This window comes from Periplaneta americana, chromosome 5 (genome assembly GCF_040183065.1).
Source record: "Periplaneta americana isolate PAMFEO1 chromosome 5, P.americana_PAMFEO1_priV1, whole genome shotgun sequence".
Taxonomy (NCBI): Eukaryota; Metazoa; Arthropoda; class Insecta; order Blattodea; family Blattidae; genus Periplaneta; species Periplaneta americana.
Genome location: NC_091121.1, coordinates 91,780,264 through 91,798,538, shown reverse-complemented (window position 1 = coordinate 91,798,538; position 18,275 = coordinate 91,780,264). Strand labels below are relative to the sequence as shown.

The 18,275-nt window shown below is 35.0% G+C and overlaps 1 protein-coding gene across 1 annotated transcript in view; it reads left to right on the top strand.

Moving 5' to 3' along the window:
* Ythdf (YTH domain-containing family protein) overlaps window positions 1–18,028 on the top strand; it is a 45,581-nt gene extending 27,553 nt beyond the window's left edge. The window contains exon 5 of the mRNA XM_069826230.1: window positions 16,678–18,028. Coding sequence (XP_069682331.1) covers window positions 16,678–16,728 — 51 coding nt within the window. The 3' untranslated portion in view covers window positions 16,729–18,028. The remainder of the gene's footprint in view (window positions 1–16,677) is intronic.
* The last annotated feature ends 247 nt before the right edge of the window (window positions 18,029–18,275 follow it).

Sequence of the window (18,275 nt, the reverse complement as noted above, 5' to 3'; positions counted from 1 at the left end):
AATGGTGAGAGCGCTTGGTACGTAGAACCAAGGACCTGGGTTCGATCCCCAGCGCTGGAGTGAATTTTTTTCTCCTCTAATATCAATTGTTACCATAACAGATATTATTCTGTAGGACCAAAAATTAATCTTTACGTAGATTCTTCGCCCAACAGTGCATATATTGTGGAATCCTGGCCACCAAGTTACTCAATTGAGTGCGCTCCTTGTATAATGGCAGTTGACTTAATATAAATGTCAACATACATGTCGAACTTGGAGTCAGGCCACAAAGGGGAAAATACTGGAGGAGTGGGATTCGATCCGGTGCTGTGGATTGAACTTCGGCATAGCTCAGTGGTGAGAGTGCTTGGTATGTAGAACCAAGGACCCAGGTTCGATCCCCAGCGCTGGAGCGAATTTTTCTCCTGTAATATCAACAGTTATTGTTGATTTAATTTACAAAGAAATCGGGCATTTGAAGCATCTATTGGCAGGTTTTTGTTTCACTTATTTTATTGATTTACTTGATTATTTGATAAATAAGTATATATTAATTATGCATACTTCTAATAAAATCCACTGATTACCTAACCAACATGTTTAAATATACGAGATATGGAAAGAAAGTAGTAGACAGTACTGCCATATTGTATCAAAGTAAATACAAATGGTGGTGTCATATTTGGAACTGGCCGTAAGTAGTTTATGGGCAAGTCATGCATGCGCTTTGTATACATCTGAAGTCTGATTAGTGCAATATGTTACTAGTCAGTGATGTATGCAATGGAGGGAGAAAGGAACTTTCCACACTACCTCATTATCTCTTGGCCTATTTGCCTCGTAAGTTCAGACCTGTCTTCAGATAGTTAATTAAACAACAAACAACACGCAGAGTTAAAAATGAGCAAGACGTGAGTGCACAGTGGTAAAGACTGATAGCAAGATTTGCAGGAAACATACTGTATCCCTGGTGAATGTCAGCATTTCACCATTATCAGATGAAACTTATTTACGACAGCCTGATTTTTATGCCAGTGACTGCTGTGTGTAGTTCATACAACATGACAGCATGAAAACTAGATTTGGACGCAGAGGTGAGTCATACAATAATGCTGCACATTCTATGGAACACCTTCAATTATTGCAAGACTGTATCATGCTGGATATCTCATCACAATAGTCACATTACACTCAGAATTCTCCACTTCCAAGAAAATGTGCTTAACTAAAAATCTGGTAGTATGAAGGTGTCAGTTGTGTGTGAGATGTCATGATGTCATACTCCTAATAGTGTACCAGGGATGTCACACTCCTTACAGTTCCCCAACGTCAGGCTGTCAGTGCACAGTATTGCTTCAAGTTTCTGGCCATTGTGTAGGGAAAGTGTCCATTATCATGCATGACTTTGCACACTGTTACATGGCTACCACTACTAAATTATATTCTGAGACAGCATCACTGAGAACTCCTTGGACATACAGCACACTTCCCAGATAATGGGTTCATGTGACTTCTTCTTCAACACTTCCCCTCGTAGGAGCTCACCATATTTAGCTTCCACAAATACCTGTTGTCCCAGTCACCAGGGATAAAATTCCTTTCGTCTTTAACTTAATTTATACACATTTTTCACTCCAAGATCAATCTGTTTCTTCTTCTTTTCGTTTTCCTTGCTGGATAGCTGGGTACAAACTCATTGTTTTCTCAGGCCACCTGTATTCTGGAGGTGTTAGACATGACCATACCATTGTAGTGTTTTGTTATATAGCTAAAGCCGTCATCTTTTAGGTTCATAATGTCCAGTTTAAGGATTTTACTGGACAGGTTGAAAGCTTCTTGTTATAACCCCCCAACTTGGAGGACCAGGGTATCTCTCTTTTCCTGACTTCTCATCTGACTGACCTGTCTGACAAGAGTAGTTCTAAGCTCTAGCCAGCATAGCTCACAGATTTTTTTTTTTTTTTTTTTTTTGGAGGAGGACCTGCAAGCAAGCACCGCACCCTTAGGCTTATTGTGCAGCCTCCTTTTTGGAATGATTATTGAAGTCCATAGGATCGCTCTTCAAGCACATGATTCACTGCATGGTGTCATTGAATTGATTCAGCCACAGCATCCAGTCCTGACTGGAGACCTGATCCTCTGCCTTCCTGTTCTGCGATGTATGCATTCTCAGATCAATGGCATCTGTTCGCAATTCATGTGCTTGAATCTGCTGGATCCTTAACCAGAAGAATATGTCGCCATCGATTCTACAACTCACTAAGGCGCCATCTGTCCAAGGGAGCTTACACTACCCTGGTTGCCAACAGTTTTCTGAAAAACTCCTGTGGCTTCGCTGGATGTGTGCAGCTCCAACGGACAGATGCTGCTTATAGGCAGATCCTGGAACCACATCCGCCATGTCCTCCTGGTAACTTGTAATCTATTAAGATGATTAATGAAGTGATACTAATGAAGGCGAAATGAATCCGATGTCCAACACCGAAAGTTACCCAACAATTCTGCTTCGAGTGGTTGAGGAAAAACAGAAAAAACCCCAACCAGGTAACTTGTCCCAACCAAGATTTGAACCCGGGCCTGCTCGTTTTATGGCCAAAAATGCGAGTCGTTACTCCACAGCGGTGGACAGCTCACAGACTTACTGAAGTACACAAGCTCCATAACTGGCAAAAAAAAAAAAAACTTTTGTTAATGTGGAGATGCTTGCTGTGAGGGGGGGGGGGGTCCATGTGATTTATCAGCGCAAAGATTTATGCTAATGTGGATGGTGTATATTAGCCTTACATAGTGTGACAACAGCTTGTGAATTTGAAAGAGAGGTACTGTATTTAGGTGTTGCAATATCATTTATTGTAAAAGTAAATCTTGTAGTCATAGACAGCATGTTGTCACTACTTATCCTTTGCTTTCATTCTCTCTGTTTTATATGGTCTGTAGTACAGTATAATTTAGTTGTTGCATATGATAAAGTGTTCTATAGGGTAAGTAAAATCTAAGAGACAGCAGATGCTCGTGGATAATATTTTGCTGTTTCATGGCATTACATTTGGGCAGGTGATCTTTTGCAGAACTAGTGAATTACTTACGTAATGAGTGGGAGAGCATTTTATCTCAATTTCAGAGCAGTTCCTCAAAATGTTCTTCATTACGTTCTGTAGATGAAAACCCATTGCACTACTTGTGACGCAACTCAGTAAGAATGCCAGTAACTTAGATTTTCTTTAAGCCTGGCCCAGGACTCATTGCGTGAATATCCCTTATCAGTTGTTGCACTACGGTGGTGGCACATTTCTTCTGTCTATAATTGTGTGAGTTTTTTTGAGAAAGTAAACTTGTTTAAATACAACCTGTACGATTTTTCAGTAGATATGTTTCAACGAGGAAAATGCGTTGCTGTACTGTGTATCTAACCATTCTTAAAAATACGTACGAATTTTGTAAGACATTTTAGACAGCTCACTTGAGATTGGCAATGTCAAGTGCCAGCAGAATTTTGTTGTCACTCAGCAACAACTGATAAGGATTAGCATTCTTAACGTGCTGTAAGATTACTGTGTGGCAAGTTTTTTTGACTTCGCGTATAAAACATAATGGAGGTAACATTCTTTCAATTTTCTTATATAATCCCATGTTACATGAGATTATCTGCAAGAACTGGTTGGCAGACTATACTGTCGAGAGAATTATCATAGTTTGGTAGAAAATCTTTTAAAGAATTCATAGGAAATTTATAGTACTCTGTGGTTTACGAGTTAAATTCGTGACAAGTTTTGTGTAACCAGAGCACAAAGGAATAAAGATATTTTGATGTACAAAATCCATTTGCATTCGCGGAATATAACTACTGTTATGTAAATATTTTGTAACTTCTTATACTCTCTCCTTCCCCTCACCATCTATCCCACTCTCTTCCTTCCTTCTATCCCCACTTCTCTTCTATCACCATCGCCTTCCTTCTTCTCTGCTCCTCTCCCCCCCTCCTCTCTCCCTCCCCCCTTCCCGTATCTCCATTCCCCACCTCTTTCTTTTCATCTCCCTCTCGCCCTCCCCCTCGCTCCCACCCTCTCGCTCTCTCCCACGTTACAATCATTTCTTCCCTATTCTTTTATGTCCAATCCATCTAAGCGTGGAGCTTTTGATTTCTCTGGTGATCTGTGAATCTGCGTATATCTCATGAAAATCTTTCTTGTTTCATTTGCCGGTTTTAAACTTTTGGTCAGTATATTTTAAATTTAGAATACAGTCGACACTAACATGTACATAACTTATTTCAAAATACTATGAGGTCCACGCCTGTGGAATAACGGTTAGCTCGTCTGGCCGCGAAACCATTGTATTTGTCACTTTGCAAGAGGCATTAGACCTTCTCAATTTACTGATTGGGCATTGTTTTAGCAGGTGCCTGCACAGACCTAACTGCGAATGGAATTTTGAGAAGTGGAGAGTCAGTTGATTAAACATGACAACTCTATAATATGTATGATTGATAAACTGTGACAGCTGTATGATTTGTATATGAAAACTTGCACCTTCGCAAGTTAATGACCTGTGCTAAGTTTTGTTGGATTCCTCCTTTAAAATACTATATAATAATATCCTTCTTAAAACCTTTCTCCTTCCTGTTGAATGCTGCCTGGTACATGTGTTGACTGAAGAAAATATATTGGAATGAATAGGTATTAAACTCTAGAGAAGGAAATTCTCACCTTGTCACTTCCACCTTCGTTGCCATTAACTTCTCGGTAAATATCTTAGGGTATTGGGAGAGGGAAGGGGAGAACCCCTGGTATGTGGCGGCTGGATGAAGCATTGATGGTGCAGTCTTCTTCTCTGCCATAGTCTTTCTCATCTTCACTATATTCACTAACTGAAGCACCCAAATTAATTACAAATATGCCCAAAAACATGAGCTGCTGCCAGGAAGTCAAAAGGAGGCTAGCAATGGCGAAGGAAGCTTTTAATAGAAAAAGGAACATCTTTTGCAGACCTCTGGAAAAAGACCAAAGGAAGAGACTAGTGAAGTGCTTTGTGTGGGGTGCAGCATTGTATGGGGCAGAAACATGGACATTACAATGAACTGAAGACTAGAAGCATTTGAAATGTGGATATGAAGCAAGATGGATCATGTGAAATGAACAGACAGAATAAGAAAGGAATCTGTGTTGGGAAGAGTGGGTGAAGAAAGAATAATGCAGAAACTGATCAGGAAGACAAAAAGGAATTGGTTAGGGCACTGGCTGAGAAGAAACTGCCTACTGAAGGATGCACTGGAAGGAATTGTGAACGGGAGAAGAGTTCAGGGAAGAAGATATCAAACAATAGACGACATTAAGATATATGGATCATATGCAGAGACTAAGAGGAAGGCAGAAAATAGGAAAGACTGGAGAATGCTGGGTTTGCAGCGAAAGACCTGCCCTTGGACAAAACACTACGAATGAATCAATGAATGCCCAAAACTTCATCCATCAAACAATCTTTCTCCCAATATAATTGCTCAATTTTTGCACATGAACACGTATTTTTCTAGTTTTCTGCAGTGACCTTTGACTTAGCTTTCTCAAATAAACTACGTGAAGATTAATTTTTTGGTCCTACAGAATACATCTGTTACGGTAACAATATTAGGAGAAAAATTTGCTCCGGTGCCTGGGACTGGACCTGGGTCCTTCGTTCTACGGACCAAGTGCTCTAACCATTGAGCTACGCCGAAGTTCAATCCACAGCACCAGTTCGAATCCCACTCCTCCAGTGTTTCTCTTTCCCTTTGTGGCCTGACTCCTAGTTCGATAATTTTTCTCCTCTAATATTATTGTTACCTTAAAGACGTATTGTGTAGGATCAAAAAATTAATCTTCACATAGATTCTTCGAGCAACAGTACATATTACTGTGGAATCTCGGCTACCAAGTTACTCAACTGAGTGCGCTCCTTGTATAATGGCAGTTGACTTAATATAAAAATGTCAACATATATTTCGAACTTGGAGTCAGGCCACAAAGGGAAAGAGAAACACTGGAGGAGTGTGATTCGATCCGGTGCTGCGGATTGAACTTCGGCATAGCTCAGTGGTTAGAGCGCTTGGTACGTAGAACCAAGGACCTGGGTTCGATCCCCTGTACTGGAGCGAATTTTTCTCCTCTAATATTAATTTCTCAAATGAAGTTTTAATGTCGCTGGATTTAAATTATATGTTTAGAAACGTGTTAAGTTCATAAAGCACTGGTTTTGTTGCACGCAGGTTCTGATTTATATTATTTTCACGTAATCATGTCTGCATATCTGATTTTATTGTTGACAATATTGGTGCCTTGTTCAGTTCCATCGAATGATACGATAATAATGATAATACTATTTGGAAAATATTAGAAAGCAGCTGTTGTGAAAACCAATTCTTGAAAACATTACCATCCATTTCTTCGTGGTGGTCTCTGGTGGATTTAGATTGGAAACATAGAAGGGCATTGAGTGCAGATCCAGTTGAAGAGTCAATGTCTACAATAATGAATTGCTGTCCTTTACCTAAGGAAACTTCAAGTGGGAGAACATAATTATGGTTGCTCACACATTCGCATTGTTTTCATGTGATTTTAGTTCAGGTTTCATCCAAATACAGTCAACTCTGGATCAGCATATTTCGTTCACTATATCCGAGGTTCTTTGAAACCAAAATGTCCGTTTTTATACTACTGATATTGCTATACTACTACATATACAGTATTAATGCTCGCTTGAAATAGATTGTGTTCAATTTCAGTAATAATTAGAGCTCGGATGTTAGGCATTTGTAACAGTTAAAATATACAGGCAAAAAAGGCAATAAAAACGTAAAAAAAAGGCATTATAAATTTTAAAAAGGCGTAATATATTTTAGCAATAAATTTAAATTATATTAACGTAACTCACATATTTACTTCGTAGTTGACACATGTTGATTTATAAAATACTTTTTTTTTCGTGATTAACTGTCTTTTCACAAATCTTACATAACAAAACTGTTCCATCGGTTGAAAACACATGGGCACCAAATTCCCTAATGTAAGCATGAAGTTTACTTTGCAATGGTTTACTGAATTTAGGCATTCTAGCTTGGCATTCTGTCACCCGACAATAACCGACTGTTCCTCACTCATATTTCTTTCTTCTACAATAATAAACACGTGTAGCACAAAATTGTAACAGTAAGATTTGAAAATATGAAAACAAACAATTAGAAATGCTAGTGACAACTTATATGTGAACGAGCTTAATATTTAAAATTATAAAATTGATTGTTGGTATCGTGAAGACATGACAATATTATATTTGTAACTGTGGATTGTCTATTATTATTCATATTACACCAATAGTATTAAAGCACGAATATTAGCAGATTAAGCACCGAAATAAATTACTTTTATTTACTATTGTTAGTAAAGTTAGTCATTGGTGCAAATATTTAAATTTCATATGTATTACATTAATTAGAAAATTGGAAATAAACAAGAAATATTGCTCAATCAAATTTATATCTATGCAAATAAGGATTTACTTCCACCCAGTAAAAAAAAAAAAAAAAGATTTTGCCAAACATCCGGGCTCTAGTAATAATGTTGGCTTTATCTTCCAATTTGTCCACACCTGTGGATTAACGGTTAGCATGTCTGGCTGCGAAACCAGGTGGCCCGGGTTCGATTCCCGGTTGGAGCAAGTTATCTGGTTGAGGTTTTTTCTGGGATTTTCCCTCAACCCAATATGAGCAAATGCTGGGTAACATTCGGTGTTGGACCCCGGACTCATTTCACCGGCATTATCACTTTCATTTCATTCAAATGCTAAATAACCTAAGATGTTGATAAAGTGTCGTAAAATAACCTACTAAAATAAAAATAAATCTTCAATTTAAACACTTTATGCTTCGACATTCTGATGTTCACAGTTCAAAACTTGAATCTAATCTGACCACATAGGCAATAGATACTGACCGAGTTTGCATCCCCTCCCACTAATTAGGGAGGTATTCTTACTTTGTACTCGGCCTTGGAATTTCCCCAGGTTCACTTTTACAAAGATGTGGAATGGAGGATTCACAACCATTATTCTGTACTCCTTTTTCTGTACTTTCCTTTTGGTCATCACTCTACTACCTTTTACAAAAGAAAACACTTTCTCTTTCTATTCTTCTAATAACCTCTTTTAAAGGAGTCAAAACTTAATCCTTCCTTTATCCTTCACTTGTACACTGTTTCAAGCTGTTCAGGAAGCAGAACAAATTCTTTGTCTTTCAGTGAACATAAGGAGTTGCAGGTTTGAAATTTTGTTCTAAACATATTCTTGGAATTTTATGCGAGGAAGGGTTTTCGTAAATTACCATTTTGATCATTTTAAAATTACATTTTCTTGGAAGTTCTAGTTTTTAGGTTCACTGTAACCGAAGTGAGGGTTCAGTACAAACGGAAATATTAAATGTACTTATTAATGTATGCAGGTCGGGACCAATGAGTTCACTCTAGCTGAATGTTCACTATATCCAGAATTGACTGTATATAACTTATTGACTAGTAAGTCTCATCTGCTTTATTTTTCTAAGAAAATAAAATCGTTTACAAACCATTTCAGATCTTTCCATCAGATACTTTCATCCTTTACTGTTTAACCCTCGCAACTTAGCTGCTCTAGAATTTCATGCTACTTATCTGTGTCTTTTTTTTTGACCCCAAGAATATTTGTTGTTAAAAATTAAAATATTTTATAGCTTACTGCATTTTTATATACAGTACAAGCATATTGAAAGTTTTTATTGCACCTATATTTATCACTATGTTTAAACAATGAATTAATTAAATTAGTTTAATGGCAGACTATTCTGTATCTGTGTTTTTATTTTTTCGCTTATCAGAGAACACATTCACTTTCCTCGAAATAAAGCACAAAAAAGAATTGCATCAAGTGTTAATTATTATGTTTAGACAATTAATTAATTTCTCATCACCTGCTGCAGTAGAAAGAACAAGAAGCTAATTTTACAAATACAAATAATTACTCTTGAACCTACAACATTTTACCCATAGTCTACATGGCAGTTTAAGCTATATTTGTTTCATTTGTTCACTTTTCAAAGTACATGTTCACTTTATTTAGAACAAAACGCTATCACTGCAAAATAATTGTAGCTAGAAAATAAAGACGTGTTCTATAGCTGGGGGTCATCCACGAACTCAAGCAATAAACGTGACAAAAAAAATCAATATATACTTATGAAATAATTTCAATTGTAAAGGAAACTAAAATAATCAAGGATAACACATCTAGGTTACTGGAACATTTCGGAGTATATGGATGTAGATATTAACAATAAAAGATGGTATGGGGTCAAAAAAGAGGGTGTAAGTGTTGAGGGTTAAGACTTATTTAAATTTCAGATCTTTTAATTTTTGTTGCCGAGCTGAGCTACTTCTGTGCAATAAATTAGCTTTCTTTAAAGAATCTCCCATATTTTTTAAGCTATAGAGAAAATTTGTTCTGTTAAGAGAATAAACTGTCTTATAGTAGAAACAGTGAATGAAATAACTTTTTTAGGAATTCTATTTGGTCATTTCTTTACAGTATACAATACTGATTGGCTAATGTCAGAGCTCTTCTTCTCAGTAAATATCCTTTGAATCATGTGCTGAGTTAATAATGCCAGTTACAGATGCTGTTCTTTCTGTGATATTGACGAAAGATATTGTTGGCTTTTCAGTTTTCATCGCTTCATATTCTTCAGTGAAGAACTTAAAATACATACATTTAGAACCATTTCCCTACCATCTGTCTGTAAAGTTTTGCCATTTTTTCCAACACAGGCTTGAAAAATCATAAATACAAGTGAAACCACCAATATTAAATAAAATAAATTGCATACCATAATTATATGCAGTTCCAGATTCATGATGCTTAGAATCTATTTCAGCTCAAAAACTAAAATAATTCACAGTGTGAAAACTGTTACTGATAACCACAAGGAACTAGGAAGGTTTGGCAGCATTTAGTTCTTCCGAAAAATTCTAAGCCTTAATGAAGGTTTTGTATTGTGCTTCACTAGGGATGGAAGCACATCCTTGGGGAGAAAAAACTTTCACTTTCTTTCTGTCTGTGCCAAAATAAACCAAACCAGGTATATTGGTTTTCTGTATTGTTTTTTGAAACAGTATCATGCTGTAAATTTCCCTTAGGCCTACACTTATTTTCTTCTATATTATTAATAGTATTAATTTTAATTTCCGTAACGACTTTCCAAGTTTCCACTAAATATAGATAGTTTTATTATGGCTTTATAGTAAGTATTTTATATAGTTTTATATGGCTTTATAGTAAGTAATTTATGGGACCACAAAAACATTACCTTGTGACAGGTTTTCATTTATTACAGGTTCAATTATAGACAGATTTTACTGTATTAAATGTATAATTATATCAAATGCAATAAATTCATGGTCAGACCACTGTGATAAAAGTGTCAGTCCATTCTTCCCATTCACTCTTTCATGCCTCAGATAGTGAATAAGTGAGATAGTGTAAAACATTGACAAAACAAGATCTCAATACTGGCCTTGGAAATATTATGCACACTTCATCGAATGAATTAGTAGTTTGTCCTTATTCACAGCATTTCTAAATAACATGTGTTTCTACACTTGAAAACATTTTATTTATAGAAATAGTGACGAACTTCTGAAGATTGTAACAGAACAGAAATTAAAGCACGTCCTTTGCTTTTATTAGCCATCAGTAATATTTATGTCTCTGGATTATACATGGAGTGGCTTACTTCTTTTTCTTCATGAGGCCTGGGATTCAATTTGCAAGATCAACTTTTCTGATAAATGTTTATTTATTTATTTTACTTATTTTTTATTTATTTATTTAACCTGGTAGAGATAAGGCCATCAGGCCTTTTCTTCCCCTCTACCAGGGGATTACAACTACAATATTAAGAATACAATTACAATTAATATTAAATTTACAAATACAATAAAAATCAAAGTACTAAAAGATAAACTGATTAATAAAAGCTAGACAGTTTATTGTAAAAGTTAAGAAGAGAGAAGCATTTCTTTTATTGATTAAGTAAAAATTAAACCTACTCTATGCAGTAAGAAAATGCTTAATAAGTTTGCTTTTGAATGCTACTAAATTCCGACAGTCTCTGACGTCACTGGGTAGGGTATTCCACAAGCGCGAGAGCGAGATTGTGTATGATGATGAATACAATGATGTCTTATGTGTTGGTATGGCTAGTATGCGGCTATTTTGCTTGCGTGTGAAGAGATTATGATATGATGACAGGTAACTGAAACGGGAGGCAAGGTAGGTAGGTGTAGAAGTGTGAAGGACTTGGAAAAGGAGAACAAGAGAATGAAAATTTCTACGTTCGTTAAGGCGTAGCCAGTTTAGAGTTATTGTGTTATGCTGATTCAGTACTATTAATATAAATAAAAACAGCGTGAATGAATAAATAATGAAAACATGACTATGTTAATGTTTTGTAGTTTTATAGGTATTTATGAATATGTGATATGTTTCGCTTACAAGGAACTTTCGAAATTATTATAATACTTTACTGTCCTTTGGGTGAATAGATTGTAGAGAAACTGCAATGCACCGACCTGCCTCTTGGCCAAGCGATTTGCAGGCTTCAGTTACGCAGAAAGCATATTACTAGTGATATGCAGCACTGTATTGGTAATTCGGCACACCACAAATTATTAATGTAAAATATTACTGAATATAAGCAGTTAAAACATAATTTACTCTCCCAAATTCAGAAAAAAAGGTGCTGAAACTCTCTATCTTCTTATTCCAAAATTTGTCGTACCTTTTTAAAAAGTGGTGCATCACATGCTGCAGTTCCTTTTAAATGGAGGTGATGTTTTTCCAGATCATTAATTCTTTAAGTTCTTCCAGGGTATGTGGATTACTCTTCTACACTTTGTCCTTTAGAGTTTCCCAGCATAAAAGTGATAAGGAGTTACGAAAAATTTCACAAAAATAATGCACATGTTTTGGAAGAACTGAAAAATAGCAATTGGGAAAACATCACCTCCATTTCTCAATAAGAATTGCAGTGATTGTTGTTTCCAGATAGATTAATTATATTTAGTAATATTTTAAATTAATAATTTGTGTTGACTGGATATAAAAAAAAGGAATAAATCTGTGAAATACTAGGTCTATATTGGGAAGCAAGATAAAAAAAAATGGCATAAGGTAATAAAGTCTCTTCACCATTGGACAGCAGCAATGGCATATTTTATGGTGTGTCGAATTATTGATACTGCACTATATATATCACCAATAACATGCTTTCTCTATAACTGTATCCTACTATTAGCTTAGCCGAGAACTGGGTTGGTGCACCGTGGTTTGTGTACAATTATTCTTCTAGTACAGACATGGACAATAGATTCCCACTTGAGCACTGTATACATCACACCTTCATTTCTTCCTCCACAAATATCCTTCCTGTCTGCGTGTATGTACAATAAGTAGTGGTTGAACTCAGTACCATATCAGGAGTATGTAAAGTGGTTGCGAATAAATTGTAGGTTTTGTTTTAAGTTCCAAGAAAAATGTGAGCAAAACTATTTTGTTATTATGAATAAAGGTAAAGTTCAATGCCTCAACTGTTCAGTAGAGATATATATATATATATATATATATATATATAAAATTATAATATCAGACAATACTTCAATCTTGAACATATATGAAGGATTTTGGCAAACATAAACATAGGTAAGAGTTTAAAATAGGAGTGTTAAAAAAGGTTTATACGTATTAATAAAATAGTTATTACATGCAATACAGCAACGTGTTATTCTAATTTAATCTCTTGTGCAGGTTTAAATAGTGAGAAAGTTTTCAGGAATCTACAAAAGTAATTTGTTAATGGAAAAGCCAACCCACACTCACTACTAGTTGAAAATGTAGTCCGATCAATACATTTCAAACACATAGACGAGTCATAGAGAACAATACCGCTTTTGAAATGTCAGGTAAAACTGGCAAGGTATCGTATGATTTATTACCTAATGACAAATCTCATAACTTACGTAATTTTGCAGCTAAGATGCTGACAATCTTTGAATTCGTGTATGTCTGCGAACAGTTATTTTTTAAAATGTACCTAATGAAAAATATTGTATGTACATGTCTAAAAGCCTATCATCTCGTGTAACTGCTTTATATTTATGTAGGTAAGTAATAGTATTCATCCTAATATAGACAGACCAAACAGAATAGGTGATTAAAAGCTTATAAGTGATTATTTGTAATGAGTGCTAAGCCATAGTGAGCATATGAATGCTAAATTACATATTTTACTTGATTTGAAATGTTTTTATTGTAAAGGCATGCCACATTGCATCCCTAAGTGGAAGGGAAGCCAAGTTTGTGTCGTTACCCATTAATGTAAATACAGCAACTATATCCGAAATATTGTGGAATGAGTAAAATTGATCATCTTTACCTCCACTCTCTTATACCCAAGCCTGTTCTTTATATTAAGTTAATATAGTTTTTCTTACTTGTTTTTTTCTGTTTGGTGCTATACTGACCCAATCATCAGGACGTGCTGTGTTTTAATTGTCAGTCATATATTGATATTTGACTTATGACTTGTAAATTTGAGTTTTAAAATCTTTAAACAAAACCAAGCTGTATTTAATGATTCATTATTTCAGTATTTGATTAATCATATTCACATTTGCACATTGCATAAGAATCTCAACGTGATACTTATTTTGATTTTTATTCAAATGCTTTTCAATTTCAGAAATATTTAAACAGAAATAGTTATTACAGATGTTTCATTATACCTCTGTTGGTCAGTGACCATTAAATTTCAAGTTGTTGATATCTGAATATTAAAGCGCATTGCAATCTTTTGTCATCTCTCTTCTCCTTCACTGCAAACTGTGACAGAGACAGTGATAAAATAAAACATCTATGTCAAGAAATAAATTAATACCTCGAAGCAGCTATGTAAGTTTGTAAAACATTATGTAAATGTTAGTGAAAGTGTTATTTTATTATTTGTCTAGTGTGAGATATTTTTGTTTCAAATATTTTGTAGACAGTTACTGTCCAAAAAGTTCTTTGCACAACATACATTTTTGGAATGTTTTAAGGTATGATTATAAACTTACTTTAGTTTTGAAAATAGTGTTATGTATAGATACGGAATTAAAATTTGGAGCGAGTCTTGGGACTCCACCTGTATGTAGGCAACAATTTTACATAATTGTCCACAAGTAGCATATATACAGTGGCTCTTGTTTACTGCACACGTGCAGTGTGTTGTAAGCAAAACTTCTACAATAAGGAAGCTCCAAATTTTATTTTCGTATCTGTACAACCTTAGACCCAAAAATTACCGCTCTCCTGTAGCATTATAACCATCGACCACCGGAATCAACAAGCCAATAAAGTTAACGATGAAAAGAAGTCTATTTACAATTCATGTATTCCTCACTTCAGTGAGACACAAAATGAATACTAATACATGGGAAGTGAAAGGACTTCTTTTTGGCACTAGGAGAACTTCATTTAAGTTAACCAAAACCATTCCCCTTTCTCTTAAATTTTCTAACAAGGACATTAACAAAATTTGTCTAATGGTATGGAGAGATTCATTATTCATTTTACACAATCACTTGTATAACACTACGTAATATTTTTTTTTTACTTCATTCCATTACTCTTCATTGTACTTTCATCTCATGTTTTTCCGAAATCAATTCGTACTTCATTTTTAAATTTATCATTGTTCTGTATTCTCTCCACAAATCATATTGTATTTTATTTTTAATTTAACCTCTGGATTGTATTCTGGATCCTAGTGGTCAGACATAGATGTCGGCCAGATGTCCCAAATTGTGGATATTTATTATTATTATTATATTTGCTTTCTTCTCATGGGGGAAGAAATTTTCTCATGAAATTTCGGCCAGTGTATGGGACCGGTGCCCACCCAGCATCGTGATGCACTTGGGGAGTTACAATAGGTAGCGAAAATCCGGTTCAGCAAACCAGCTATAATGGCTGGGGGGATCATCATGCTAACCACATGATACCTCCATTCTGGTTGGATGATCGTCCACCTTGTCGACCTGGTTGGCGAGTTGGTATAGCGCTGGCCTTCTATGCCCAAGGTTGCGGGTTCGATCCCAGGCCAGGTCGATGGCATTTAAGTGTGCTTAAATGCGACAGGCTCATGTCAGTAGATTTACTGGCATGTAAAAGAACTCCTGCGGGACAAAATTCCGGCACATCTGGCGACGCTGATATAACCTCTGCAGTTTCGAGCGTCGTTAAATAAAACATAACATTTTTGTCCACCTCTGCTTCGGCATGTGAATGTGAGACCAGCAGCCGGCTGGTCGGACTTGACCCTTCAGGGCTGTAGCGCCATGGATTTACTTTTTTACTTTTATATTTGCTTTCAGAAGACCTTCTACAAATCAATTGTTACCAGTTCGTTACCTGAAAGGTCAACATATTATTGAAGTTAAAAACATCAAAGTTTAGCAGTAGCAAGTAAACATATGATGTGAGATGCAAAATATACATAAGGAGTTTCTTCTGTTGTTTCCTCTATTGTTAAAAACAAATATTTTGCATTTCCCTAACAGAGAGAGAGAGAGAGAGAGAGAGAGAAAGTGTGTGTGCATGTAAGCAAGCGTACTCATGTAACTCAATTTGCTTAAGGTAGACTTGCCAAAGTATTGTTCCTTATTGACTTCTTTAAACAGTTCTCTAGTTTTAGTTTATAATTTTAAGTATCATGGTTCAAGACCACATCTGAATTGTCAAGTATAAATTTTATTCTTGTTAGTACTTAACCTTTAATTAAAATTTCAGGTAATAGATTTTTAGGTCTTAGATTCATTAATTTTACGGAAATTTGCTTAAATATAAGCTGTAGTCTTAAGTTAACCTACACTACTAGTGCTAACGTTCACAAAAATCAACATAATGCAAAAATTTTGGGCAAGAAAATGCCAAGCAACAATTTTAAATTTAAGAATATCTTGACTTACATAAGGTAATAAAAGGAACAAAATGTTAGACATTAATGGACAGTATCATCACTTCAAATAAATAATGAAAAAGCAATTATAAACATGTTTTTTTTTTAATGAAATCCATACTTTGTCCAATCAACACATCTACATTTAATACTGTATACACTTTCAGACCACAAGAACAAAGGTCATTTGTCTGTAAATACTGACATTAATGTTGACATTGTTAGAAAATGAGTACAGAAATAGTTTGTTTGAAAAGCGTTACAAAATTTCATCTAATTTGGTAGAATTTTGTGTTTAATCTTTTTGCTGCTTATACTGTATAAGTAATGGCAAACAAATTCATTATGTGTCCTTGCGTTGACTGTCACTTTAACATCACGGGGTGACGCAATAGAAACAAGGCTTTCAAAGCATACAATGAAATCTGAACGTGGTTTTAACTCATTTAGTTTGATATGTTAAGAATATATTCGAGTTTCGTGTATATATTCAATTTACAAAATAATTTGTAAAAAAATCAGCAGTTAAAAGGTTAATTGATGCTAAATGATTTGTACAAATTAACACAAGGGTTGCACGTATCACTATTTTAGTTACTTTATTGTGTAATTCGATACTAATTTAACATTTTCTTCTGTTTCAGGAACGAGATGGGGGTGGAAGAGGACGAGGAGGAAGAGGGGGGAGAAATTAACAAGCAAATCATCCCCTTTAGCTTACTTCAATTATATACACATTATGTAACAATTTTGATTTAAAGAATTCTGTACTAGAGGGTGAATTTTCTTCTTTTTTATTTTGTTCTTCTAGAAGAAAAATGTGTATGGACTTTGTGTGTAGAGGAAAGGTATTCAAAGCATTTGCATATTTACACATCTAACTAATGATTGTTTCCAATGCCACATTTGTGTAAAGATGAACTTGAAAATGGTGTTGTTTGGAATTTTGACACCAAAATGCAGAGCTCGACGTGATGGATGGAACTTGCATAACAATATTTGTGATATTTGTTTTTCAAGTTCTTTTTTACAGACATGTGGTTTTCCTTTGGAGCCATCCCACATTGATTCTCACGCTTCTTGAATGTATGTGATGTCCCTCCCTCACGTGGCACGAACCATTTTCATTTTGCTTCCTGAGTTGCAGTACTTGTGCAGGCACATTATATTTATTTTTAACAAATTGCTCACTGCTAATTGGTAGAACTTCAGCTGCAAATCAGTTTATGCATCTTCTTTATGGCACCAAAGAACCTTTATTTATTAGGAAAATTACCTTTTTAAAATGGATTGTTGAGTCAAGTTGGGAAAAGATTGCAATGCTATATATTATATATTTTTTTTATTGTTCAATGAAAGATGAACTGAAATTTGTACCCAAAGATTGCTTTTGCATCTACAACGTCAACTAGTCATTCTGTGTGTCTCATTTTAGTATTTCATTTTATTCATATTTCACTCTTGTAGAAATTCTTATAAATATTTTGCTATACAGTATGTAATTCATTAATAGGCAGAAAACCATGAATTTATCCATTATATTGTACATAAATATTATGTAAAAACTGTTCAGTTATGATTTGTACAGCATAAGAATCATATTATTTATATACTTGAATTCCTTCTGATAAATGAATTTAAAATTATGTAATGTAAAATAATTTTAATGATTAATTACTTTCATAAGTGCATTAAATATTCATGTCCAATATCATAAAAGGTTGGGAGAGCTGTGACCTACTCAGTATCGCAGACATTAAAATGTTGGGTGTTGTAGATGTCAAAATGCAATTTAGTCTCTCTGTTTACTAACGCATTCCCTCTCCTGATGTTTTACTGTTCCCTAAGTTGACGCAAATGTCTGGTACTGGAGAATATATATAATATATATAAACAGCCCAAAATTTGTCATTTGTATCTATGTGCATTTTGAACTGTTGTAGCAATTAATAATGAAAAATACCACAATGCAGTTTAATGAATACTTTTTTACACATTCTTCTCAATTATTCTGGCTACACACAGCATTTGAATGTTGTCTTATATTAAAGTTATTCGGCTCAACAGATGTGTGGTAGATGCAGAGTACTCCCACTCTTTACTCCTCCCAAGATTTTTTTTTTATATCTGCACACTTTATAAAGAATTGTGACAGTGTTGTGTGTACACATATTTCCTTTCAGTAACTTGCTCATGCAGCGATCGAACAGATACAATTTGTGTGACAATTTCGTGCTGTGCT